The 24,870-nt window shown below is 47.4% G+C and overlaps 1 protein-coding gene across 2 annotated transcripts in view; it reads right to left on the bottom strand.

Annotated features, from left to right (window-relative positions):
• Positions 1-19,088, bottom strand: part of si:dkey-172j4.3 (diacylglycerol kinase eta) — a 266,777-nt gene extending 247,689 nt beyond the window's left edge. Inside the window, exon 1 of one of the 2 annotated variants that reach the window (XM_038775249.1) lies at positions 18,745-19,088. In XM_038775249.1, the coding sequence (XP_038631177.1) occupies positions 18,745-18,930 (186 nt within the window). In that variant the 5' untranslated portion in view covers positions 18,931-19,088. The remainder of the gene's footprint in view (positions 1-18,744) is intronic. The other variant, XM_038775250.1, reaches the window with a different exon arrangement.
• Positions 19,089-24,870: the final 5,782 nt, after the last annotated feature.

The following is a 24,870-nucleotide window of genomic DNA, read 5'->3' as shown; positions in this document are numbered from 1 at the left end:
ACCATCATCCCATTAACCTCGACTGGAGTTGAACGTAGGCCCTGCAGAGGGTGCAAGACCACTGAATCCAAGAGTCAGCACCATTTCCCACTTTACCTCTTAGACAATGAATAGTGCACTGGGTCAGGCACTTACTCCTGCATTTGAACATCTACGAGAAAGATACATCTACTTTCTGTTGGAAGGGCATGCGTGGACAATTAGGACTCACCTTGGCTGTGACAATGCCCTAAGAGCCTGCTGACATTCTCTATTCAGGCTCAAAGGCATTGGAAAGGTTCCAGGTGAGGGAAACTGAACAGGCAAGGCTGCTTTATCTGGAAAGACAAGGGTCACCTGAAGATGGGATTTGACAGGGCAGGCATAGAGAAAATGATTTCCTATTTTCCTTTCTATGGTCGGGATTTTCACCACGGGAGCCACGGCTGGGGATGCAGCAGACCAGCCAAAGGTCCACCGAATTTCAGCAGGACCAGTACATCCTGGTGACGTGCGAGGCCAGGAATTCACGGCTGAGGATTCTTTCAAGGCTGGAAAGTGGGATCGGGCTGGGTGGTTTGGTTTTACTCTGGCGCAGACACGATGGTCCAAGTAGTCTCTTTCTATGTTGTGCGGCATGGTAGCACAATGGTTAGCACTGTTGCTTTACAGCGACGAGGTCACAAGTTCGAATCACGCTTGGGTCACTGTCTGGGCGGAATCTGCACGCTCTCCCTGTGTCTGCGTGGGTTTCCTCCGGGTGCTCCGGTTTCCTCCGACATATCCCGCAAACTGTGCTTGTCAGGTGAATTGGACATTCTGAATTCGCCCTCAGTGTACCTGAAAATGCGCCGGAATGTGGCGACTTGGTGATTTTCACAGTAAATTCATTGCAGTGTTAAAGAGAGCTTCTTTATGTAATACGTTCTGCAAGACCAAAGCTTGGAACCACAAATATAAGAGAAACATGAGTAAAAAAATCCATTAGGGAATTCAGGAGAAACATCTTTATCCAGAGAGGGTTTGAACGTGGAACACAATGTAATTTGGAGTGGGTTGAGACAAATAGATGAAGTAAATAGACTGAGTGGAGTCTCTGATAGAATATAAGGAATGGAATGATGGCTTGCTCCTGAGCTGTATAATACAATGTAATTCTATGTAAAAGCTGTCTCCCACTGTCATAATATCCACTCATGTATATCATGAGATGCAGACAGGCAGTGATTGACACACAGGATAACCAATGAACACACACAACACAGAACAACCAATCACCAGACAGGACACCACCACTATAAAGCCCACAGGGCATTAAGGCTCTCTCTCTCTTACAGGACACGGCTAGGGAGATAGTCGCAGTGTACAGGCCAATGAACATCATCACCATGTGATAGAGAGCTAGTCTGGTCAAGCAGAGGTTAGCAGTTAGGTTAATAGAGTGTCAACCCACAGCAGATTATGTACAGCAATCAATAGGTTCAATAAAACAGTGTTGGGTCATCTCCTGTGTCGGAAGCCTGATTCTCGTTTTACTGCATCCAGTTGCAGTCGTTGTTAGACCAACACAGATAACACATCACCCACTATGATTCAGCACCCCTTAGGCAGTAGAAGTGAAAAAGTCAAAACTGTGGACCATAAAGGAAAGGACATTGGAACTGAAGGTGAGTTTCAGTTGAATGAATGCGTACCCTGGGGGGGGCGGCCTTCTCTTTTTGAGTTAAGCCATGCTTTTTTACACTGCAGTTCCCTTACTGACCTATGGGAGAAATTAGTAGACTTTTTTTTTGGAGAATCGCTGTTCCCAAAAGAAGAATTTTTTAAAAATCGAACAAGCGACAGAATGCAACACGTAAGCAGTAACTGAACCATTACAAACGTCTAGAGCCTATTTGGGGAGACGGGAGGGATGGATTAAAGCCAAACTCCTAAACTGCCTCTGAAGAAATTTGGTTTTCAGTTGGTGGTCTACAGCAACTGCTGATGTTATCACATGCTTTGTTGAGCAATAATTGCTTCTGGCTTCACAGCCCCAACATATCCAAAGCAAACAGCACAGAGGGAATACACACAACGCGCAAACAGAATCTGAGGCTGAAAGATCTGCACAGAACCACTGAACAGATTCTGAGAGATAATTCTACATTACCTGAATTCTGACAGTGGATCCCTTCAATTGGAGTAGAATTCTACGTAAAGATCCACTCATAGGTGTGACGGTGGTTTCATTAGCTACGCTCTCGCCTTTCAGTCAGAAGGGTACATATTAAGTCCCACTTTCGATACTACATGTATCTCGACTGATGCTCTAGAATTGCACAATTGACGGAGAAGTTGTTAAACTGAGGCCAGTTTATCATTTTGGGTGGATCCGAAGTCACATGGCCACCTCCGCGAAATCTTTTAAAAACCGCAGAGTGGTTCTCCCAGTTTCCTGGTCAATAATTATTGCTCCGTCAAGGTTATCTGGTCCTGCATCTCTTTATTGTGGAATCTTGCTGGGTACAAGTTGGCTGCTGTGTTTGCTGCATTACAAAAGTATGACCACACACTCAGAGTACTTTATCGGCTAAAGCGCTTTGGGATGTCATGAGGACACAAACCAGGCTATAGAAATGCAAGTTTCTTTCTTTATTTCCACATCTCAAAACAGGAATCTTTCGCTCGGGCTCGGGACATGTTGGACCATGCTTATGATGGGAGTTTGTGTGATGGGCAGGAGGCAGGGCTGCCCTGTCAGGAGGTGTGCGCTGCCTAAACTAGAGGAACTTAAATGACTCCATCTAGTCACTGACATGTCCAAAGATGTGCAGGTTAAGTGGATTGGCCATGCTAAATTGTTCCTTAGTGTCCAAAGATGTCGAGGTTAGGTTGCGGGGATTGGGCGGGGTAGTGGGCCTAGGTAGGGTGCTCGTTCAGAGGGTCTGTGCAGACTCGACGGGCCGAATGACCTCCTTCTGCACTGTAGGGATTCTATGATTCTAAGGCTATTGATTTGCTCTGTGATTATGTAGGCGCACAATAAATAAATATGGCTATCCAGAATCCAAAAGGTGGCAAAAGTGAAGAGAGCCAACGAGGATGAACATTTATTATCACCAGGGAGATGAAACAAAAGTTGCAGAAGTCAAAGTCAGAGGTCCAATTCCCCAATCAATAATTTGAGGAGCTCAACAGAATGTAGACTACATCCCAGAGGGTTCAAAGGCATGATTCCTCTTTTTAAAATGGGACTAAGGATCAGCTGCTAATTTGCCAAACTACAAGCCTGGTCTCAATTTTGGAGAAACTTTCAGCCAATGGTGATAGAGCTCCTTGCAGGATTGAGATAATTAGTGATAGGCAGCACTGGGTTTATGAGTGTCAAGTCAAGCCTGATCGACTTATTGGATTTCTTTGAGAAGTTTAAGGAGCCAGTCGATTAGGGTGAGACAGTGTGCCATAGTTGGATGTCACTGAGTGTCTTTAAGACAGAGATAGATAGGTTCTTGATTAATAAAGGGATTAGGGGTTGTGGAGAGAAGGCTGGAGAATGTTGATGAGAAATATATCAGCCATGATTGAATGGAGGAGCAGACTCAATGGGCCAAAAGGCCTAATTCTGCTCTAATGTATTATGGTGACCAAAGAAACATCTGCTTTGCTACAATGCAAAACCAAAAGTCGCAACAACATAAAGAATCTAAACCAAATGTATAAATCAAAGCACATCATATTGCATTAAAACGGCAACTATTCACCACTCTTCAGCGCTGGTCATCCACGTGCCTTTGCCTGTTCTTGTGACTGCAGCTTAGTTGGTGAAAGGTTTTCAGTGGAGGAAGGCCGCAACTGACCATGCGGGACCCGCTCAAACAGCGCTGGCCCCTGAACCTCGGCAGCACGGTAGTACAGTGGTTAGCACAGTTGTGTCACAGCTCCAGGGTCCCAGGTTCAATTCCTGGCTTTGGTCACTGTCTGTGCAGAGTCTGCACGTTCTCCCCATGTCTGCGCGGGTTTCCTCCTGGTGCTCTAGTTTCCTCCCACAGCCCAAAGATGTGCAGGTTAGGTGGATTGGCCATGCTTAATTGCCCTTAGGTTAGATGGGGCTACTGGGTTACGGGGATGGGGTGGAGGAGTGGGTTTAAGTGGGGTGCTCTTTCCAAGAGCTGGTGCAGACTCGATGGGCCGAATGGCCTCCTTCTGCACTGTAAACTCTATGATCTTGCTGCTCCATCTCAGCATGGACGCCAGCAGACTGATTCAGGTACAACAATATAGTGGCATTGCTGGAATCATGAATCCTGTCATCCCATGAAAGTTCTTGCTCCATGGAGTCCCTGCCACTCTACCAAGACAGCTCCTTAGCAATTCTATGAATCTATGATTATTAGGAGGGTTGATTGCTGCGACAACCAGCAAACCCCTTTGAACGCTGGTATCCACGGTCAAATAGTAATGGTCTGAGCTTCCATAGCAACAAGCTCAGCCTTCATGAGAGTGATTTGAGCTTCCATGGCAATACGCTGAGCTTTACTCTGAACCTCTCTGCAGCACCCAGACATTGGGTAGCTTCTGCTTTGCTGCAATGGAAGTTGAGAAATTGGCTGTCACATGCTGCAGTTGGGTCCACAAGTGTACTGAGTAAACCATCACTTCTATATAGAAAAAGATGTGCTCCAGGTTCTACACAAAGTGTCAAACTGGTGCAGGCTTGCACACGCTCATTGCGGATACAAGGATAAAACTATCAGGGATAATTAAGGCACAGGTTCGATAAAGTAGAGCTCAGTTTAAATTGTCCTCACTCCAGTAAACCTCACTTCACACTGTCTCATCCAAACACGCCAACCAGGTACAGCACGGGGTTAGGTACAGAGTAAAGCTCCCTCTACACTGTCCCCATCAAATACTCCCAGGACTGGTTCAATAGTGGTTTAGATACAGAATAAAGATCCCTATACACTGCCCCCATTAAACACTCCCAGGGCAGATCAGCTCAGGTTTAGATACAGCATAAAATTTCCTCTGCACTATTCATCAAACATTCCCAGGTCAGGTACAGCATGGGGTTAGATACAGAGTAAAGCTCCCTCTACACTATCCCTGTCAAACACTCCCAGGACAGGTACAGCACGGGTTTAGATATAGAGTAAAACTCCTTCTACACTGCCCCCATTAAACACTCCTAGACAGGTACAGCACGGATTTAGATACAGAATAAAGTTCCCTCTACACAAGGCATTGTCAAACTTGGGGGCGGGTGTCAGGCGGGTGAAAGTATGGAGTCTCCATCTGTCCAAAGTTTTGAATTTTTTCCTGTAAAATTTTATCAAATAACCCCCCCTCCAAACTTGTAAAAAAAAAATATAAAATGAGTAAAATAATTGAAAAAAAAGGATAAACCCCCCCTGAACTTGTAAAAAAAATTAAGTTAATAAAATAAATGAATAAATGAATAAAAACCACTGCAGAACTTGTAAAACAAAAAGCTGCAACCTTTTAAAAAAGTAGCGGCCGCAATGCGCATGCGTGCCCGATTCGTGCGCGCATGCGCAATGCGGCCGGATTTTTTTTTTTAACATGTTCACGACCACTTGCGTTATGAAAAGCCGGCTGCTGCGTGGGGATTTACGCGTTCAGGAGCGCTGGGGACAACGGCCCTGCGACCCAACCGACACCCGTCCACGACCCACCCACGGGTCGCGCCCCCGACTTTGAAGAACACTGCTCTACACTGTCCCCATCAAACACTCCAGGACAGGTACAGCATGAGGTTAGATACAGAGTATAGCTCCCTCTACACTGTCCACATCAAGCACTCCAGGCCAGGTACAGCACGGGGTTAGATACAGAGTAAAGCTCCCTCCATACTGTCCAGATCAAGCAGTCCAGGACAGGTACAGCATGGGGTTAGATACAGAGTCAATCTTCCTCTACACTGTCCCCATCAAACACTCCAGGACAGGTACAGCCAACTTATAGGATATATTCTATGGCAAACTGATTATTTAAGAAGATGATGACTGCCATTATGAAGCCTCGTAATTGGGCGCTTTTTCAAACTGTGCATCTGCTACAATCCCAGAATAAACTGCTTTTGCTGTAGTAACTAAGCAAAATGTTGCCAATTGGCAGACTTTGCTTCAAAACAGGTTCACAGCAGGTTCAAAGCAGGTTCACAGGTATTAATCTGAAAACTCAAAGGCCCTAGCTCCAACCCTACCCAAACTATTCTTATTTTTATTTGCAGAGGATGATTCACAGTGGCACAGATCGTGCTGACCCCTACACTGGGAGGGGTCCTTGCTACATCTGTACACTGAATCCAGGTAGAACTTCAGCTTTAGCAAAGGATAGGTCTCAATCCCAGCCCTGTTCCACAATCATATATCCCAAAGTTATTATTGTCTATGACCAAAACCTAACACCCTTGCGAGTGTCAATAGTTACAGTTGATAATTACATTCATTATGTCTTTAGTGGAGCTTTTGTTTTAAATTGATACTTAGCTATAGGAGCTCTGAAATAAATAGGTACCTCAAAGGATGTTTAATGTCAGCACATTCCTCTGCCGTACTGATGGAAAATGTAGGACTCACATGGTCGCACACTGCTGTCAGTGATTCACCTCCCAATGCAAGTCCTTTCTATTGAATGCAGTTGCTAAAAGCAGTATATCTGCAGCTTATAATTACGAGTGAGTAATAATCAGTATCGGAATGAGTTTTGGCGCAGAAGTAGCCTTGCCATCTCCATGAGTCAGAATCTGCAAGGTTTGATCCCAATACCTAAGAGTCCCCGGTGAGCAGAGATTAGACTTGCAGACTCTGAATACTGGGTTGGGATCCAGTGGGTTACTCAGATCTGGTGGGACGAGAGGGATGGCTCGTCATCCCGTCGCTTTTTTCTTCTCGATGGTTACCTAGTCAAGACGGACAACCAAAGCAGGTAAAATCGATTATGCTATCGAAACAATCTCAAGAATATATTAGGATCATCAACCATTTGAAATGCATCAATGGTATCAGTGTGATTGACCTATTAGGGTCAGTGTGAACATGAATGGATTATTAGGGTCAGTGTGAGTAAGGTATTAGACTCAGTGTAAGTGTGAGTGGGTTATCAGGCCCAGTGTCAGTGTGAGTGGGTTATTAGGCAGGGAGTGGGTTATTAGGGTCAGTGTAAGTGAGTTATTAGGGTCAGTGTGAGTGGGTTATTAGGATCAGTGTGAGTGGGTTATTAGGGTCAGTGTAAGTGGGTTATTAGGGTCAGTGTAAGTGAGTTATTAGGGTCAGTGTGAGTGGGTTATTAGGATCAGTGTGAGTGGGTTATTAGGGTCAGTGTGAGTGGGTTATTAGGGTCAGTGTGAGTGGGTTATTAGGATCAGTGTGAGTGGGTTATCGGGCTCAGTGTCAGTGTGAGTGGGTTATTAGGCAGTGAGTAGGTTATTAGGGTCAGTGTGAGTGTGTTATCAGGCTCAGTGTCAGTGTGAGTGGGTTATTAGGCTCAGTGTGAGTGGGTTATTAGGCAGTGAGTGGGTTATTAGGGTCAGTGTGAGTGGGTTATTAGGATCAATGTGAGTGGGTTATTAGGCTCAGTGTGAGTGGGTTATTAGGGTCAGTGCGAGTGGGTTATTAGGCTCAGTGTGAGTTGAGTATTAGGCTCAGTGTGAGTGGGTTATTAGGATCAATGTGAGTGGGTTATTAGGGTCAGTACGAGTGGGTTATTAGGCTCAGTGCGAGTGGGTTATTAGGGTCAGTGTGAGTGGGTTATTAGGGTCAGTGTGAGTGGGTTATTAGGGTCAGTGTGAGTGGGTTATTAGGGTCTGAGTGTGAGTGGGTTATTAGGGTCAGTGTGAGTGGGTTATTAGGCAGTGAGTGGGTTATTAGGCTCAGTGTAAGTGGGTTATTAGGGTCTGAGTGTGAGTGGGTTATTAGGGTCAGTGTGAGTGGGTTATTAGGCTCAGTGTGAGTGGGTTATTAGGATCAATGTGAGTGGGTTATTAGGCTCAGTGTGAGTGGGTTATTAGGGTCAGTGCGAGTGGGTTATTAGGGTCAGTACGAGTGGGTTATTAGGCTCAGTGCGAGTGGGTTATTAGGGTCAGTGTGAGTTGAGTATTAGGCTCAGTGTGAGTGGGTTATTAGGGTCAGTGTGTGTGGGTTATTAGGGTCAGTGTAAGTGAGTTATTAGGGTCAGTGTAAGTGGGTTATTAGGATCAGTGCGAGTGGGTTATTAGGGTCAGTGTGAGTTGAGTATTAGGCTCAGTGTGAGTGGGTTATTAGGATCAATGTGAGTGGGTTATTAGGCTCAGTGTGAGTGGGTTATTAGGGTCAGTGCGAGTGGGTTATTAGGGTCAGTGTGAGTGGGTTATTAGGCTCAGTGTGAGTGGGTTATTAGGGTCAGTATGAGTTGAGTATTAGGCTCAGTGTTAGTGGCTTATTAGGGTCAGTGCGAGTGGGTTATTAGGGTCAGTGTGAGTGGGTTATTAGGGTCAGTGTGAGTGGGTTATTAGGCTCAGTGCGAGTGGGTTATTAGGGTCAGTGTGAGTTGAGTATTAGGCTCAGTGTGAGTGGGTTATTAGGATCAATGTGAGTGGGTTATTAGGGTCAGTGCGAGTGGGTTATTAGGGTCAGTGCGAGTGGGTTATTAGGGTCAGTGTGAGTGGGTTATTAGGGTCAGTGTGAGTTGAGTATTAGGCTCAGTGTGAGTGGGTTATTAGGATCAATGTGAGTGGGTTATTAGGGTCAGTGCGAGTGGGTTATTAGGGTCAGTGCGAGTGGGTTATTAGGGTCAGTGTGAGTGGGTTATTAGGGTCAGTGTGAGTTGAGTATTAGGCTCAGTGTGAGTGGGTTATTAGGATCAATGTGAGTGGGTTATTAGGGTCAGTGCGAGTGGGTTATTAGGGTCAGTGCGAGTGGGTTATTAGGGTCAGTGTAAGTGGGTTATTAGGGTCGGTGTGAGTGGGTTATTAGGGTCAGTGCGAGTGGGTTATTAGGGTCAATGTGAGTGGGTTATTAGGCTCAGTGCGAGTGGGTTATTAGGGTCAGTGTGAGTTGAGTATTAGGCTCAGTGTGAGTGGGTTATTAGGATCAATGTGAGTGGGTTATTAGGGTCAGTGCGAGTGGGTTATTAGGGTCAGTGTGAGTTGAGTATTAGGCTCCGTGTGAGTGGGTTATTAGGCTCAGTGTGAGTGGGTTATTAGGCTCAGTGTGAGTGGGTTATTAGGCTCAGTGTGAGTGGGTTATTAGGATCAGTGTGAGTGGGTTATTAGGCTCAGTGTGAGTGGGTTATTAGGATCAGTGTGAGTGGGTTATTAGGGTCAGTGTGAGTTGAGTATTAGGCTCCGTGTGAGTGGGTTATTAGGCTCAGTGTGAGTGGGTTATTAGGGTCAGTGCGAGTGGGTTATTAGGGTCAGTGTGAGTTGAGTATTAGGCTCAGTGTGAGTGGGTTATTAGGGTCAGTGTGAGTGGGTTATTAGACTCAGTGTGAGTGTGAGTGGGTTATCAGGCTCAGGGTCAGTGTGAGTGGGTTATTAGGCTCAGTGTGAGTGGGTTATTAGGGCCAGTGTCAGTGTGAGTGGGTTATTAGGCTCAGTGTGAGTGGGTTATTAGGGTCAGTGTGAGTGGGTTATCAGGCTCAGGGTCAGTGTGAGTGGGTTATCAGGCTCAGGGTCAGTGTGAGTGGGTTATTAGGATCAATGTGAGTGGGTTATTAGGGTCAGTGCGAGTGGGTTATTAGGGTCAGTGTGAGTGAGTTATTAGGCTCAGTGTCATTGTGAGTGGGGTATTAGGCTCAGTGTGAGTGGGTTATTAGGCTCAGTATGAGTGGGTTATTAGGGTCAGTGTGAGTGGGTTATTAGGCTCAGTGTCATTGTGAGTGGGTTATTAGGCTCAGTGTCAGTGTGAGTGGGTTATTAGGATCAATGTGAGTGGGTTATTAGGGTCAGTGTGAGTGGGTTATTAGGCTCAGTGTCATTGTGAGTGGGTTATTAGGCTCAGTGTCAGTGTGAGTGGGTTATTAGGCAGTGAGTGGTTTATTAGGGTCAGTGTAAGTGGGTTATTAGGGTCAGTGTGAGTGAGTTATCAGGCTCAGGGTCAGTGTGAGTGGTTACTAGGGTCAGTGTTAGTGGGTTATTAGGCAGTGAGTGGGTTATTAGGGTCAGTGTAAGTGGGTTATTAGGATCAGTGTGAGTGGGTTATCAGGCTCAGTGTCAGTGTGAGTGGGTTATTAGGCTGTGTGAGTGGGTTATTAGGCTCAGTGTCAGTGTGAGTGGGTTATTAGGCAGTGAGTGGGTTATTAGGGTCAGTGTGAGTGGGTTATTAGGGTCAGTGTGAGTGGGTTATTAGGGTCAATGTGAGTTGATTATTAGGCTCAGTGTGAGTGGGTTATTAGGCTCAGTGTGAGTGGGTTATTAGGCTCAGTGTCATTGTGAGTGGGTTATTAGGCTCAGTGTCAGTGTGAGTGGGTTATTAGGCAGTGAGTGGTTTATTAGGGTCAGTGTAAGTGGGTTATTAGGGTCAGTGTGAGTGGGTTATCAGGCTCAGGGTCAGTGTGAGTGGTTACTAGGGTCAGTGTTAGTGGGTTATTAGGCAGTGAGTGGGTTATTAGGGTCAGTGTAAGTGGGTTATTAGGATCAGTGTGAGTGGGTTATCAGGCTCAGTGTCAGTGTGAGTGGGTTATTAGGCAGTGAGTGGGTTATTAGGGTCAGTGTGAGTGGTTACTAGGGTCAGTGTTAGTGGGTTATTAGGCAGTGAGTGGGTTATTAGGGTCAGTGTAAGTGGGTTATTAGGATCAGTGTGAGTGGGTTATCAGGCTCAGTGTCAGTGTGAGTGGGTTATTAGGCAGTGAGTGGGTTATTAGGGTCAGTGTGAGTGGGTTATTAGGCTCAGTGTCAGTGTGAGTGGGTTATTAGGCAGTGAGTGGGTTATTAGGGTCAGTGTGAGTGGGTTATTAGGGTCAGTGTAAGTGGGTTATTAGGCTCAGTGTGAGTGGGTTATTAGGGTCAGTGTGAGTTGATTATTAGGCTCAGTCTGAGTGGGTTATTAGGGTCAGTGTGAGTGGGTTATTAGGCAGTGTGAGTGGGTTATTAGGGTCAATGTAAGTGGGTTAGGCTCAGTGTGAGTGGGTTATTAGGATCAGTGTGAGTTGATTATTAGGGCCAGTGTGTGTGACTGGGCTATTAGGGTCAGTGTTCGTGTGAGTGCGCTATTAAGGTCGCTGTGAATGTGAGTGGGTTTTTAGGGTCCGTGTGAGTAGATTATTAGGATCAGTCTGAGTGTGAGTTGCTTATTAGGGTCTGTGTCAGTATGGGTGGGTTATTCGGGCCAGAAGAGTGGGTTATTAGGGTCAGTATCATTGCAGTTGCCTATTACGGTAAATGGTAGTGTGAGTTGGTTATGAGGGTTGGTATTAGTGTGAGTAATTTATTAGGGTCATTTTGATTGGGTTATTAGGGTCAGTGTGATTGGGTTATTCGGGTCAGTGTGATTGGGTGATTAGGGTCAGTGTATGTGTGCATAGTTTATTAAGATAAATGTTAATGTGAGTGGGTTATTAGGATCAGTGTAAGTGAGTCATTAGGGTCGGCGATAGTATGAGTGAGTTATTAGGGTCAGTGTAAGTGGGTTATTAGAGTCGGTGATAGTATGAGTGAGTTATGATGGTGAGTGTAAGTGTGCTATTAGGGTCAGTATGAGTGAGTTATTAGGGCCAGTGACAGAGTGTGGGTTATTGGGTCAGTGTGAATGGGTTATTAAGGTCAGTGTGATTGGGTCATTAGGGTCAGTGTGAATGGGTTATTAGGGTCAGTGTGAATGGGTTATTGGGATCAGTGTTAGTGTGAGTGGGTTATTAGGATCAGTGTTAGTGTGAGTGGGTTATTAGGGTCAGTGTTAGTGTGAGTGGGTTATTAGGATCAGTGTTAGTGTGAGTGGGTTATTAGGATCAGTGTTAGTGTGAGTGGGTTATTAGGCTTAGTGCGAGTGGGTTAATAGGATCAGTGTTAGTGTGAGTGGGTTATTAGGGTCAGTGTGAGTGGGTTATTAGGGTCAGTGTGAGTGGGTTATTGGGATCAGTGTTAGTGTGTGTGAGGTATTAGTGTCAGTGTTAATGTGAGTGGGTTATTAGGATCAGTGTTAGTGTGACTGGGTTATTAGGATCAGTGTGAGTGGATTATTAGGGTCAGTGTGAGTGGGTTATTGGTATCAGTGTTAGTGTGAGTGGGTTATTAGGATCAGTGTTAGTGTGAGTGGGTTATTAGGGTCAGCGTGAGTGGATTATTAGGGTCAGTGTGAGTGGGCTATTAGGGTCAGTGTTAGTGTGAGTGAGTTATTAGGGTCAGTGTTAGTATGAGTGGGTTATTAGGATCAGTGTGAGTGGGGTTTTAGGGCCAGTGATAGTGTGAATGGGGTTTTAGGGTCAGTGTGAGTGGGTTATTGGGATCAGTGTTAGTGTGAGTGGGTTATTAGGATCAGTGTTAGTGTGAGTGGGTTATTAGGGTCAGTGTTAGTGTGAGTGGGTTATTAGGATCAGTGTTAGTGTGAGTGGGTTATTAGGATCAGTGTTAGTGTGAGTGGGTTATTAGGATCAGTGTTAGTGTGAGTGAGTTATTAGGGCCAGTGTGAGTAGGTTATTAGTGTCAGTGTTAGTGAGAGTGCGTTAATAGGATCAGTGTTAGTGTGAGTGGGTTATTAGGGTCAGTGTGAGTGGGTTATTAGGGTCAGTGTGAGTGGGATATTGGGATCAGTGTTAGTGTGTGTGAGGTATTAGTGTCAGTGTTAATGTGAGTGGGTTATTAGGATCAGTGTTAGTGTGACTGGGTTATTAGGATCAGTGTGAGTGGATTATTAGGGTCAGTGTGAGTGGGTTATTGGTATCAGTGTTAGTGTGAGTGGGTTATTAGGATCAGTGTTAGTGTGAGTGGGTTATTAGGGTCAGCGTGAGTGGATTATTAGGGTCAGTGTGAGTGGGCTATTAGGGTCAGTGTTAGTGTGAGTGAGTTATTAGAGTCAGTGTTAGTATGAGTGGGTTATTAGGATCAGTGTGAGTGGGGTTTTAGGGCCAGTGATAGTGTGAATGGGGTTTTAGGGTCAGTGTGAGTGGGTTATTGGGATCAGTGTTAGTGTGAGTGGGTTATTAGGATCAGTGTTAGTGTGAGTGGGTTATTAGGGTCAGTGTTAGTGTGAGTGGGTTATTAGGATCAGTGTTAGTGTGAGTGGGTTATTAGGATCAGTGTTAGTGTGAGTGGGTTATTAGGATCAGTGTTAGTGTGAGTGAGTTATTAGGGCCAGTGTGAGTAGGTTATTAGTGTCAGTGTTAGTGAGAGTGCGTTAATAGGATCAGTGTTAGTGTGAGTGGGTTATTAGTGTCAGTGTTAGTGTGAGTGGGTTATTAGGCTTAGTGCGAGTGGGTTAATAGGATCAGTGTTAGTGTGAGTGGGTTATTAGGGTCAGTGTGAGTGGGTTATTAGGGTCAGTGTGAGTGGGTTATTGGGATCAGTGTTAGTGTGTGTGAGGTATTAGTGTCAGTGTTAATGTGAGTGGGTTATTAGGATCAGTGTTAGTGTGACTGGGTTATTAGGATCAGTGTGAGTGGATTATTAGGGTCAGTGTGAGTGGGTTATTGGTATCAGTGTTAGTGTGAGTGGGTTATTAGGATCAGTGTTAGTGTGAGTGGGTTATTAGGGTCAGCGTGAGTGGATTATTAGGGTCAGTGTGAGTGGGCTATTAGGGTCAGTGTTAGTGTGAGTGAGTTATTAGGGTCAGTGTTAGTATGAGTGGGTTATTAGGATCAGTGTGAGTGGGGTTTTAGGGCCAGTGATAGTGTGAATGGGTTATTAGGGTCAGTGTGAGTGGGTTATTGGGATCAATGTTAGTGTGAGTGGGTTATTAGGATCAGTGTTAGTGTGAGTGGGTTATTAGGGTCAGTGTTAGTGTGAGTGGGTTATTAGGATCAGTGTTAGTGTGAGTGGGTTATTAGGATCAGTGTTAGTGTGAATGGGTTATTAGGGCCAGTGTGAGTGGGTTATTAGGGTCAGTGTGTGTGGGTTATTAGGGTCAGTGTGAGTGGGTTATTAGGATGAGTGGGTTATTAGGGTCAATGTGAGCGGGTTATTAGGATCAGTGTTAGTGTGAGTGGGTTATTAGGTTCAGTGTGAGTGGGTTATTAGGGTCAGTATGAATGGGTTATTAGGATAAGTGGGTTATTAGGGTCAATGTGAGCGGGTTATTAGGACCAGTGTTAGTGTGCGTGGGTTATTAGGGTCAGTGTGAGTGGGTTATTAGGATGAGTGGGTTATTAGGGTCAATGTGAGTTGGTTATTAGGATCAGTGTTAGTGTGAGTGGGTTATTAGGTTCAGTGTGAGTGGGTTATTAGGGTCAGTGTGAATGGGTTATGAGGATTAGTGGGTTATTAGGGTCAGTGTGAATGGGTTATTAGGAAGAGTGGGTTATTAGGGTTAGTGTGAGTGGGTTATTAGGATCAATGTTAGTGTGTGGGTTATTAGGGTCAGTGTGAATGGGTTATTAGGATGAGTGGGTTATTAGGGTCAGTGTAATTGGGTTATTAGGGTCAGTGATAGTGTGAGTGGGCTATTGGGATTAGTGTTAGTGATATTAGGATTAGTGTCAGTGTGAGTGGGTTATTAGGGTCAGTGATAGTGTGAGTAGGTTATTAGGATCAGTGTTAGTGTGCTATTAGGGTCAGTGACAGTGTGAGTGGGTTATTAGGGTCAGTGTGAGTGAGTTATTAGGGACAGTGTGAGTGAGTTATTAGGGTCAGTGATAGCATGAGCGAGTTATTCAGGTCAGTGGCAGTGTGAGTGTGTTAATAGGGTCAGTGTGAGTGGGTTATTAGGGTCAGTGTGAGTGGGTTATAGGGTCAGTGTGAGTGGGTTATTAGGGTCAGTTACAGAGTGAGTGGGTTATTAGAGTCAGTGTGAGTGAGTTATTAGGGTCAGTGATAGCATGAGCGAGTTATTAAGGTCAGTGAGAGTGTGAGTGGGTTATTAGGGTCAGTGTGAGTGGGTTATTAGGATCAGTGTTGGTGTAAGTGGATTATTAGGGTCAGTGTGAGTGGTTTATTAGGATCAGTGTTGGTGTGAGTGGATTATTAGGGTCAGTGACAGTCTGAGTGGGTTATTAGGGTCAGTGTGAGTGGGTTATTAGGGTCTGAGTGTGAGTGGGTTATTAGGGTCAGTGTGAGTGGGTTATTAGGGTCAGTGAGTGTGAGTGGGTTATTAGGGTCAGTGTGAGTGGGTTATTAGGGTCTGAGTGTGAGTGGGTTATTAGGGTCAGTGTGAGTGGGTTATTAGGGTCAGTGTGAGTGGGTTATTAGGGTCAGTGAGTGTGAGTGGGTTATTGGGGTCAGTGACAGCGTGAGTAGGTTAATAGGGTCAGTGTGAGTGGGTTATTAGGGTCAGTGACAGTGTGAGTAGGTTAATAGGGTCAGTGTGAATGGGTTATGAGGATGAGTGGGTTATTAAGGTCAGTGTAAATGGGTTATTAGCGTCATTATTAGGTTTTGTGGCTTATTACGTAAATGCTGATGCTTTTGGTTTTGTGTTATCTTTGCCAAACCAACATATTCCCTTTTTTCACCATACACACACACTCACACACACATATACACAAACACACGCTCACATGGAAATCTGTTCTCTAATGCACGCACAACATTCTTGTGTAAACACACACCCACATCTTTTTAAAGCCTTTTCACCCTCACCTGCCTCCTTGGGGATATACAGATTTTGTCGACAACCTTTTGCCAGCCATTAACTTTGTCTTGACTCAGGGGCGCAGGTTCAACAGCTATCAAAACATTTCTGGTTACTGGCCAGTTTAAACTTTCACTCACCTCCCTCCTTCCTTTCCACCTCTCTCTCTCTCTCTCTCTCTCCCTCTGTATCTCTTCACCTGTATTTATTTCTCCCTCTCTTTATCCTCTTTGCCCACTCTTAGGCGACCTTCTTTCTCTGTATTTCATTGCCTGTGTTCTTTCTGAACTCAACTTACCAGACCTGTCTGTCTCTACATTTATCTGACTTTGTCCTCTCTTAAAAAAAATGGATGAAAATGAAATTATCTAACTCCCTTTACTATCTCTTTCGTTTGCATTTCTCTCTCTCCCCTGTCCAGTCTCGATAGCTCTCTCAGCCTTCTCCATCTTCTCTCCTGTTTCTCTTTCATTCTCTCTCTCTCTCCCTCTTCACACCACCTGCCTATCTCAATTCCCTGGGCAGGATTCTCTCAGCCCAGGCCGGGCAGAAGAATCCCCGCGACCGGTGCGAATCATGCCACACCGCCCCGACGCTGAGCCCCGCCGATTCTCGGCCTGGGATGGGCCGAACGGCCATCGTAAAAAAGCCGAGTCTCGCCGGCGCCGTCCACACCTGCTCTCAGCCAGCGGGAACTCAGCATGGAATGGTCGGGGGGTGGCCGTGGGGGGGGGGTCCAACCCTGGGGGGGGCCCTCCAATTTGGTCTGGCCCGTAGTCGGGCCACCGATCGGCAGGCCGGCCTCTCTGGCTGGGGGCCTCCTTTCTTCCACGCCGGTCCCTGTAGCCCTCCACCATGTTGCATCAGGGCTGGCACATTGAAGGGAGCCACTGCGCATGCATGCGTTGGCGCCAGTGCCACTGCGTATGCGCGGATCCCGCGGCGCCCAGTTCACGACAGGATCAGCAGCTGGAGTGCCGTGCTGGCCCCCAGAATTGCAGACCTTAAGGCCGTGTTGACGCCATCGAGAAACGCGACGGCGTTTCCGACGGCGTCAACACTTAGCCTCAGGATCACAGAATCCCACCCCCTATCTTTATATTTCTCTCAACTCTGCCTCCTCTCTCTTTCTTCACAATTTATAGTTTTCTTTCTGCCCTTTCTATCTACGTTTTGTACTATTTAATTTCTCTCATGTTTGCAAACTGTTTGCCCCAAACTACAGAAACGACCCATGAATGCTTGGGCGACAGGTCAGAATGTGAGGCAGGGGCTCAATTACGTGGTTCAGTTCTGGAATGCTGGACACTGGGAACTCAGCCTGGGGCATGCTCCCTATTCACAATTTACACCTGAACTTCCAAACCCATAGCAATACCAGAAGCAACGCAAATTACCCTCCCCTCCCACTCCTCCCGGGTCACAGTCACCCCCAGGATCACTTCCACCCCCATGATCACGTTCATCCACCCCATCCCCGGAGGCACTTTCAACCCCAAGGGTTGCCTTTAACCCTTAGGGTCACATTCACCCCCAAGGTCGCAGTCAACCCCAGGATCATGTTTCCCCCCAAGTTCATTTTCAACCCCATGATCATATTCACCACCACCTCCCCCCCCCCCCCCCCCCCACACATACCATGCGCCACTTTCAACCCCAAGGGTCACCTTCAACCCCCAGGGTCACTTCCAACCCCAGGTTCACTTTCAATCCCATGATCACATTTATCCCCCTCCCTGTCCCGAGATACTTTCAACCCCAAGGGTTACCTTCAAGCCCCAGGGTCACATTTACCCCCAGGGTTACATTCACCCCCAGGGTCACATTCACCCCAGGTTACCTTTCACCCTCCCAGGGTCACAATCACCCCCAGGTCACATTCATCTCCTCGGTCCTATTCAACCAGTCCCTATCAAATGATCACGTATTCAGGATACCGAGGTCAGTATAACGTGCAAGGGTCCTACCCGGGAGCACAACCGGGCCAGCAGGTATCGCAGCGCGGCAGTAACCACACACAGGTATGTGTCAGACACAGCCCCGTCCGAACCTCACCTTCCTCCCACCCCGCACCCAGCTCACACACCTCAAGACAGGAAATTCTGGACCAGTGGGCCCAACAACTGTCACTGGGGGAATGCTAGTAACTGTTACTGAGAGAGCAGTAGCAGGACATTTAGACAATCATTACATAGTTGGGTGGAATTGACGTGGGCTTGCGAAAGGGAAACTGTGTTTGAGCAATGTATTCAATTTCTTTGAGGGTGCTGTGAGCAGGGTGGAAAAAGGGGAACCGGTGTGTTTGGATCTCCAGGAGGCATGCAGTTCCATCACGGCGACTGCACAAGATGAGAGTCCACAGTGTTGGGGTGACATATGAGCACAGGCCCAGAGGATTGGCTCCCTCGCGGGATACGGGGTTAGGATAATTGGATCATTTTCCCGGGTGGGTAACTGTTACACAAAGCCAGTGCTGGGGCTTACACAGTTTCCAGTCGATATCAATGACTCCGATAAGGAGACCCGAACTGTATCGCAGGCAAATTGGGTGAGAAAGCAAGTTGTGAGCGGGCGGGGGGTGGGATGGAGTATAGCGGCGGCATGGTAGGACAGTGGTTACCACTGTTGCTTCACAGTGCCAAGGACCCGGGTTCGATTCCTGGCTTGGGTCATTGTCTGTGCGGAATCTGCACAATCTCCCCGTGTCTGCGTGGGTCCCACAAGTCCTGAAAGACCTGCTGTTAGGTGAATTGGACATTCTGAATTCTCCCTCTGTGTATCCAAAGGGGGGGCCAGAATGTGGTGACTAGGGGCTTTTCGCAGCAACTTCATTGCAGCGTTAATGTAACCCTACTTGCCTCACGAATAACGGCTGTAAAAAAGGGGTCATTTTTAGCTCCAGGGTTACCTTCAACCAAAGATCACATTCAACCCCCAGGGTCACGTTCATCCCCTCAGGGTCATATTCAACGCTCAGAGTCATGCTCAACCCCGCACTCCCTCAGGGTCACATCCAAACCGTCACCCCCACCAGGGTCACATTCACCCCCTCCGGGTCACATACCTTGCTGCGGATCTGGCCGGAGGTAGACACTTTCCGGATCAGTTTCTGGGGACCCTCCTGCTCTCCATCGCTGTCCGAGGACTCCTCGCCCACCTCGGGTTGGATCGACTTGTCCGAGTCCAGCGAGGAGACGGACTCGCGGTTATCCCGGGAAATGCACATGTCTGGGTGCAGTTTCCCAGCCATGGTCAAGGGATCTGTGCCTGCCCTCCACTCCCCCTCGAGTGCAGCATGCAGTGAAAGGCGAGCTGAGAGCGAGGACTGCAGAGGGAGGCACACGCGTTGCAGTTTGTTTTGGCTCAGGAACAGCTCTGTGTCTCTCGCGTTGACTGCACGCTCCCTCTCTCTCTCTCTCTGCATCACTCAAATGCGGATGTGTTGGGACTAGACAAACATTTGCATGTCCAAGCCGTCAGAGACAAGAGGATAGATGGAACCCAAAGCGGCTCCAAACAATAAAACATTGAAGAGATGGGATAGGGAACCCATTCGCAAAGGGAAAAAAACCAGACCCTTCAGATTGATCGGACCGAAGATTCTAGGATATGGCACTGATCACCTATACCCACTCACACACGGTTAGTTACAGGGTTAGTTCACGGTGATCAGAACTAGCCCTGCAACTAACCATGTGTGTGAGCCAGGACAGGTGATTAGAACAAATCCTGCATCCGACCGTGTGAGAGGAGAGGTGATCAGAACTAACCCCGTCACTAACCGTCTGAGGGAGGATAGGTGATTAGAAGTAATCCTGTAACTAACCATGTGAGAGGAGAGGTGGTCAGAACTAGCCTTGTAACTAACCGTGTGACGGAGGATAGGAGATCATAACTAATCCTGCAACTAACCGTGTGATAGGAGAGATGATCAGAACTAACAGTGTAACTAACCGTGTGAGGGACGATAGGTGATCAGAACTAACCCTGTAACTAACCGTGTGTGAGAGGGGATAGGTGATCAGAACTAACCTTGTAACTAACCGTGTGAGAGGAGAGGTGATCAGAATAAGCCTTGTAACTAACCGTGTGGGGGAGGACAGGTGATCAGTACTAATCGTGTAAGTAACCGTGTGTGAGAGAGGAGAGGTGATCAGAACTAATCCTGTAAATAATGGTCTGAGAGAGGATAGGTGATCTGAACTAACCCTGTAACGAACCGTGTGTGAGAGGATAGGTGATCAGAACTAACCCTGTAACTCACTGTGTGTGAGTGAGGATAGGTGATCAGAACTAACCCTGTAACTAAGCGTGTGAGAGAGGATAGGTGATCAGAATTAACCTAGTAACTAACCGTGTGAGAGAGGATAGGTGATAAGAACTAACCCTGTAACTAACTGTGTGAGAGAGGATAGGTGATCAGAACTAACCTGTAACTAACCGTGTGAGAGAAGATAGGTGATCAGAACTAACCCTGTAACTAACCGTGTGTAAGAGGGTAGATGATCAGAACAAACCCTGTAAGTAACCATGTGTGAGAGGATAGGTGGTCAGAACTAACCCTGTAACTTACTGTGTATGAGTGAGGATAGGTGGTCAGAACTAATGCTGTAACTAAGCATGTGTGTGAGAGGATAGGTGATGAGAACTAACCCTGTAACTAACCATGTGTGTGAGGGGACAGGTGATCAGAACTAACCCTGTAACTAACCGTGAGATAGGATAGGAGATCAGAACTAATCCTGTGACTAACTGTGTGAGAGAGGAAAGGTGCTCAGAACTAACCTGTAACTAACTGTGTGTGAGAGGATAGCTGATTTGAACTAACGCTGTAACTAACCGTGTGTGAGTGGATAGGTGAACAGATCTAACCCTGTAACTAATGGCCTGAGAGAGGATAGGTGATAAGAACTAATCCTGTAACTAATGGTTGAGAGAGGATAGGTGACAAGAATTTACCCTGCAACTAACCATGTGTGTGAGAGGATAGGTGATCAGAACTAACCCTGTAACTAACTGTGTGTGAGAGGATAGCTGATCTGAACTAACCCTGTAACTAACCGTGTGTGAGTGGATAGGTGATAAGAACTAATCCTGTAACTTACTGTGTGTGATTGAGGATAGGTGATCAGAACTAACCCTTTAACTAACTGTTGGTGTGAGGATAGGTGATCTGAACTAACCCTGTTACTAACCGTGTCTGAGTGAGAATAGGTGATCAGAACTAACCATGTAACTAAATCTGTGAGAGAGGACACGTGATCAGAACGAACCTAGTAACTAACCATGTGAGGGAGGAGAGATGATCAAAACTAATCGTGTAAGTACCCGTGTGGGAGAGTGGATAGGTGATTAGAATTAACTCTGTAACTATCTGTGTGAGAGAGGATAGGTGATCAGAACTAATCCTGTAGCTAATGGTCTGAGAGAGGATAGTTGATCAGAACTAATCCTGCAACTAATGGTCTGAGAGAGGATAGGTGATAAAAACTAACCCTGTAACTAACCATGTGTGTGAGAGGATAGGTGATCAGAACTAACCCTGTAACTAACCATGTGTGTGAGGGAGGAAAGGTGATTAGAACAAATCCTGCAACTAACCGTGTGAGATGAGAGGTGATCAGAACTAATCCTGTCACTAACCGTCGGAGGGAGGATAGGTGATTAGAAGTAATCCTGTAACTAACCATGTGAGGGAGGATCGAAGATCATAACTAATCCTATAACTAACTGTGTGATGGGAGAGATGATCAGAACTAACACAGTAACTAACCGTGTGAGGGAGGATAGGTGATCAGAACTAACCCTGTAACTAACCGTGTGTGAGAGGGGATAGGTGATCAGAACTAACCCTGTAACTAACCGTGTGAGAGGAGAGGTGATCAGAATAAGCCTTGTAACTAACCGTATGAGGGAGGATAGGTGATCAGTACTAATCGTGTAAGTAGCCATATGTGAGAGAGGATAGGTGATCAGAACTAATCCTGTAAATAATGGTCTGAGAGAGGATAGGTGACAAGAACTAACCCTGTAACCAACCGTGTGAGAGAGGATAGGGGATCAGAACTAACCCTGTAACTAACCGTGTGAGAGAGGATAGGGGATCAGAACTAACCCTGTTACTAACTGTGTGTGAGAGAGGATAGGTGATCAGATCTAACACTGTAACTAACCATGTGAGAGAAGAGGGTGATCAGAATTAACCCTGTAACTAACTGGGTGTGAGAGAGGAGAGGAGATAAGAACTAACCCTGTAACTAACTGTGTGTGAGAGAGGATAAGTGATCAGAACTAACCCTGTAACTAACTGGGTGTGAGAGAGGATAGGAGATCAGATCTAACCCTGTAACTAAATGTGTGTGAGAGAGGATAAGTGATCAGAACTAACCCTGTAACTAACCGTGTGAGAGAAGATAGGCGATCAGAACTAACCCTGTAACTAAGCCTGTGTGAGAGAGGATAGGTGATCAGAACTAACCTGTAACTAACTGTGTGTGAGAGAGGACAGGTGATCAAAAGTAACTCTGAACTAACCGTGTGAGAGAGGATAGTTGATGAGAACTAACCCTGTAATTAACCGTGTGAGCGAGGATAGGTGATCAGAACGAACTCTAACTAACTGTGTGAGAGAGAGGATAGGTGATCAGTATCGACTTTGTAACTAACCGTGTGTGAGAGAGAATAGGTGATTAGGACTAACCCTGTAACTAACCGTGTGAGAGAGGATAGGTGATCAGAACTAACCCTGTAACTAACGATGTGGGGGAGGATAGGTCATCAGAACTAATCGTGTAAGTAACCGTGTGTGGGAGAGGATAGGTTATCAGAACTAACGCTGTAACTAACCGTGTGTGAGAGAGGATATGTGACCTGAACTAACCATGTAACTATCTGTGTTGGAGAGGTTAGGTGATCACAACCAGGGCCGGCCCAAGGCACCGGCAACTCGGGCAGTCGCCCGGGGCGCCATGTGCTAGGGGGCGCCAGACTCGGGTCCCGCGCATGCGCAGTTGGGCCAGTGCCAAATGCGCATGCGCGGTGGCCGCCCTCCCCCAGGGCGCCCCCCCGCCCCCCCCTCGGCCCCGCCCCCGCGCCTCGGGCCCGCCCACCCCGCCTCGGGCCCGCCCACCCCGCCTCGGTCCCGCACACTCCGCCTCGCCCCCCCCCTCGCCCCCCCCTCGGCCCCCCTCGCCCCCCCTCACCCCCCCCCTCGCACCCCCCTCGCCCCCCCCTCGCCCCCCCCTCACACCCCCCCCCTTGACCCCCCCCTCGACCCCCCCCTCGGCCCCCCCCTCGCCCCCCCCCCTCAGCCCCCCCGGCCCCGCACCCCCTCGGCTCCCCCCCCTCAGCCCCGCCCCCCCGGCCCCGCCCCCTCGGGCCCCCACCCCCGCCCCCCCCCTCGGCCCCCCGGCCCCGCCCCCCCTCGGCCCCCCCGGCCCCGCCCCCCCCCCTCGGGCCCCCGGCCTCGGCCCCCCCGGCACCGCCCCCCCCGGCCCCGCCCCCCGCCCCCACCCGGCCCTGCCCCCCTACCCCCCCGGCCCCGCCCCCCTACCCCCCCCCCCACCCAGCCCCGCCCCCTCCCCGAAGGGCGCCGAAGTTCAGCTTGCCCGGGGCGCCAGCAACCCTAGGGCCGGCGCTGATCACAACTAACCATATGAGAGAGGATAGGTGATCAGAACTAACTCTACCTAACCGTGTGAACAAAGAACAAAGAACAAAGGAAATTACAGCACAGGTACAGGCCCTTCGGCCCTCCCAGCCTGCGCCGATCCAGATCCTTTATCTAAACCTGTTGCCTATTTTCCAAGGATCTACTTCTCTCTGTTCTCCGCCTGTTCATATATCTGTCCAGATGCATCTTAAATGATGCTATCGTGCCCGCCTCTACCACCTCCGCTGGCAAAGCGTTCCAGGCACCCACCACCGTCTGCGTAAAAAACTTTCCACGCACATCTCCCTTAAAATTTCCCCCTCTCACCTTGAAATCATGACCTCTTGTAATTGACACCCCCACTCTTGGAAACAGCTTGTTGCTATCCACCCTGTCCATACCTCTCATAATTTTGTAGTCCTCAATGAGGTCCACCTCAACCTCCGTCTTTCCAACGAAAACAATTCAAATCTACTCAACCTTTCTTTATAGCTAACACCCTCCATACCAGGCAACATCCTGGTAAACCTCCTCTGCACCCTCTCTGAAGCATCCACATCCTTTTGGTAATGTGGCAACCAGAACTGCACGCAGGATTCCAAATGTGGCCGCACCAAAGTCCTATACAACTGTAACATGACCTGCCGATTCTTGTACTCAATACCCCGTCCGATGAAGGCAAGCATGCTGTATGCCTTCTTGACCACTCTGTCGACCTGCACAGCCACCTTCAGAGTACAATGGACCTGAACTCCCAGATCTCTCTGAACATCAATTTCCCCCAGGACTATTCCATTGACCATATAGTCGGCTCTTGAGTTAGATATTCCAAACTACATCACCTCGTATTTGCCTGGATTGAACTCCATTTGCCATTTCTCTGCCCAACTCTGCAATCTATCTATATTTTGCTGTATTCTCTGACAGTCCTCTTCGCTATCTGCACCTCCACCAATCTTAGTATCATCTGCAAACTTGCTCATGAGACCACTTATAGTTCCTCCAGATCATTTATGTTTATCACAAACAACAGTGGTTCGAGCACGGATCCCTGTGGAACAGCACTAGTCACCTTTCTCCATCTTGAGACACTCTCTTCCACCATTACTCCCTGTCTCCTGTTGCCCAGCGAGTTCTTTATCCATCTAGCCAGTACAACCTGAACCCCATACGACTTCACATTTTCCATCAACCTGCCATGGGAAACTTTATCAAATGCTTTACTGAAGTCCATGTATATGGCATCTACAGCCCTTCCCTCATCAATTAACTTTGTCACTTCCTCAAAGAATTCTATTAGGTTTGTAAGACATGACCTTCCCGGCACAAAACGATGCTGCTTATCACTGATAAGACTATTTTCTTCCAAATGTGAATAGATCCTATCCCTCAGTATCTTCTCCAACAGTTTGCCTACCACTGACGTCAAGCTCACAGGTCTATAATTCCCTGGATTATCCCTGCTCCTCTTCTTAAACAAAAGAACAACATTAGCTATGCTCCAGTCCTCTGGGACCTCAACCGTTCTCAAGGACGCTG

This window comes from Scyliorhinus canicula, chromosome 17 (genome assembly GCF_902713615.1).
Source record: "Scyliorhinus canicula chromosome 17, sScyCan1.1, whole genome shotgun sequence".
Classification (NCBI taxonomy): Eukaryota; Metazoa; Chordata; class Chondrichthyes; order Carcharhiniformes; family Scyliorhinidae; genus Scyliorhinus; species Scyliorhinus canicula.
Note: the sequence above shows the minus strand (reverse complement) of the source record. Positions and strands in the feature narration are given on the sequence as shown.